A 3,371-nucleotide genomic window follows, 5' to 3' on the forward strand; every position below is an offset into this window, starting at 1 on the left:
TAAAAGCTTCAACTGATACGTTTTGTTTTCATTACAGAACAAAAGCGCTCAAAAACCATCATAACCGCTGCTTACCTGAGCTTCTGTTCTTCCAGATGCTATTACATTTATAAGCGCGCGTCCCATTAGGAACAGAATCCGTTATTTTGTAAACGTGCTTATAATTAAAAACCTCCAAACTTTTCCCGGTGGTGAAGTAAAACAGGAAGTGGTTAGAAAGCCGATCGAGCGTTTCATTACCACGTCATCTGTGTGACGCAAACCGAATAAATGCAAATAACAGCATTTCTTACTAACAATTACAATCAGAAGCTCTGATTGGTTCAGAAAGCGTCTTACAACCTTCAGCACCGATTCTGTAGGAGCGTTCCATTCCCATTATCTGTTCCTGTGAAGTGCACTATGTAGGGTACTCCACCACTTTAAGTGAGACTCCAAAGGTAGGGAGCGACGCTTCATTACTATGCCGGAAGCTGGCTGGAACATTTACACATTGCGTGCGTTGCGGGTTAAAACGGCCGGAGCGTTATTAGAGAGCAGAAAACGACACGATCAGAATATTATATACAGTATATATAATTATCACACATAACTAATGTTAACACATGCTGACGCTAGAGACTCTTGTTGTTCACGAGTCATTTTTTGCAAGTCATGAGTCGAGTCCGAGTCATTTGAAACGACTCGAGTCCCCGTCTCTGTCATAAGTACATAGAATATAAACAGTTATAATGTCAGCATGTATATAATGAAGGTTTTGAGGACTATAAGTTTTGCTCGGCCCCACAAAATAACTCAATATATGATGGAATCAGGACGAGTGAAACAGGTGCAATAAATACAATTTTATTGTTTATTTAATATTTAAGTATTGTACAGTTACCCTGAGCTCTCCCTTTAACTAATAAAACCACGTTTACAAACTCCACTGTACAACCAGACCACTGGAGTGTTCTAGAAAAGTGGACGACTTTAAATTTCTCTGATTCCAGGTCACTTATAACGTTGGTTTAGTGACTGACGTTGGTTTAAGACAGACCTGGAATCCAGAGTTGTAATTATCGCTCTGGAAGCTTCTCTCTCGACTGTCTATAGAGGAATCGTGTCCTTGTGTATGTGGATCGTTTCTGTGTTTGTAATGTCGTTGTTTGTAACAGCCGTGGCTCGACACACCGTGCAGTATAAAGTGATTTATTCTGTTCTAACCTGCCGTACTGTCTTACTGCCCAGCACTAAATTAAATTAACAGTTATATAGTTTAAGTTTTGCTGTTGGCACCTCAGTAAGGAGTCTGTAACTCAGCAGTAAATCACTTGTAATGTGTCTTTAACTAAAGGACAGTGTGGTAAATCATTTAAACATAAAAATTCACCAAATCCAACAGTTATGGGACTGTTTAAATAGATCACGTGCAGCACCAGCAAGAAACTCACACACACACACACACACACACACACACACACACACACACACACACACACACACACACACACACACACACACACACACACACACACACACACACACACACACACACACACACACACACACACACACACACACACACACACACACACACACACACACACACACACACACACACACACACACACACACACACACACACACACACACACACACACACACACACACACACACACACACTCACCCCGTCCTCCGTGGGTTCCAGGTACAGTTCCTCTCCGATCCTGGAGAGCGAGTGTATTGCTTTTGCCAGCACTGTCACAAACAAAGCATATCAAACATCATCAGAACTTAAAGCACATTAAACATCCTTGTGTGTACAAACATACCTGGTGAATAAAGCTCATTCATTCATAGTTTTACCAGCGCTTTATCCTATTCAGGGTTGCGGTGGGTCCGATTCACTGGGTGAAAAGTCACCAGTCCATCACAGGGCACACACACACACACACACACACACACACACACACACACACACACACACACACACACACACACACACTCATATCTAGGGGGACTTTAGTATCTCCAGTTGTCCTGATTGCAGGTGTTTTGACTGTGGAAAGAAAACTGGAGCACCCGGAGGAAACTTCACACAGAAAGGCAATCAAACACAAGACCTTCTTGCTGTAAGGCAACAGTGCTACCCACCGAATTCTGATTCTGATATACAAAAATCCTACAAAACTCCTGCTGTTAGGAGGTAATAAAACGTTGCTTGCTAGGTCGTATTTTGGTTTTATGTTTGTGCATCAATTTAACGTTTAAATGACCCCAATTTGCCCCGGACCGTGTTTCAGGATAATATAACTAAAATGTTTATACTAAACTTTACCTGTGTGGGAACTGTTTTATAAATCCTGTATATCTGCTCTGCATGGATTTTATTCTAAGATGAGTGTGTGATGCTACAGTGTGTGAGTGTGTGATATAATTCAGTGTGGCCAATCCTCTTACTGGCATGTTTTGCCAGTGGGAACCTGCCAGGAGGGTTGTGGGAACCTAAAGTAAACAATCAATCAGACACATGATGATGTTTGTGGTCAAATTATTGGAAACCTTTATGATGAAATGTTCTGTACACAGACCAGGTACCTGTACCTGCATTTACTCTTACAGGTGAGATCAACACAGGTCAACAACAAGGAAAACACGTGATTTTTTTAGTAAATTAATTTAGCACTGTTACTCAGTTCATAATTTGACTCATAAATGTAAAATATTGCAGGTCACAACATTTATAATAAATATTAAAGTTTATATAATCAATACAAGGTCTCACATGTCAACATCAGCACCTGGAACAACTTCAGAATCTCTAAACTGTGTTTACTTTAAACTAAGGAGTCTAAACCCAGAGTAAAGTGTAATTAAATCCATGCACAACACAATAATGTCATTATATTTCATATTTATTAATTGAATCACCTTTGACGTTTCCTCCAGTTGCAACGCAGTCCATACTGATCCACAATCAGCCCTACACCCGCACTACAATCCACTTAATATTAGAACACAGCTCCAGCAGGTACACTTCTAATCTTTACAGAAATCATACTCAATAATACTAAACTAATTACTGCAGTTATACAGTAAAATACTGATTATAAACTCTAATAAATCTCACTAAACTGATTAATAAACTGTTTACTCTGCTGTGAACCGCCATGTCGCGCGCTAGGTACAACCAATCAACGTGCGCGACGTCACCTGGCTGCGTTCAAATTTACACCTCGTTCACTATGTAGTGCACTAGTTAGGGAGCTTTGCTCGTTTTTTATCCCACCCAGACAAAAACAGCAGATTTAAGTGAAATATGGAAATAAAAAGTACATAACTGCTAAAATAAAGGATGAATAAAGGGTTAGTAGTGTAAAAAAGAAAAA

General features: G+C 40.0%; 1 protein-coding gene across 1 annotated transcript in view; it reads right to left on the bottom strand.

Annotated features, from left to right (window-relative positions):
* Window positions 1-3,134, bottom strand: part of rad9a (RAD9 checkpoint clamp component A) — a 12,028-nt gene extending 8,894 nt beyond the window's left edge. The window contains exons 1-2 of the mRNA XM_063000208.1: window positions 2,914-3,134; window positions 1,670-1,740 (exon numbers count right to left, since the gene is read on the bottom strand). Coding sequence (XP_062856278.1) covers window positions 1,670-1,740; window positions 2,914-2,947 — 105 coding nt within the window. The 5' untranslated portion in view covers window positions 2,948-3,134. The remainder of the gene's footprint in view (window positions 1-1,669; window positions 1,741-2,913) is intronic.
* Between the last annotated feature and the right edge of the window lie 237 nt (window positions 3,135-3,371).

This window comes from Trichomycterus rosablanca, chromosome 8 (genome assembly GCF_030014385.1).
Source record: "Trichomycterus rosablanca isolate fTriRos1 chromosome 8, fTriRos1.hap1, whole genome shotgun sequence".
Taxonomy (NCBI): Eukaryota; Metazoa; Chordata; class Actinopteri; order Siluriformes; family Trichomycteridae; genus Trichomycterus; species Trichomycterus rosablanca.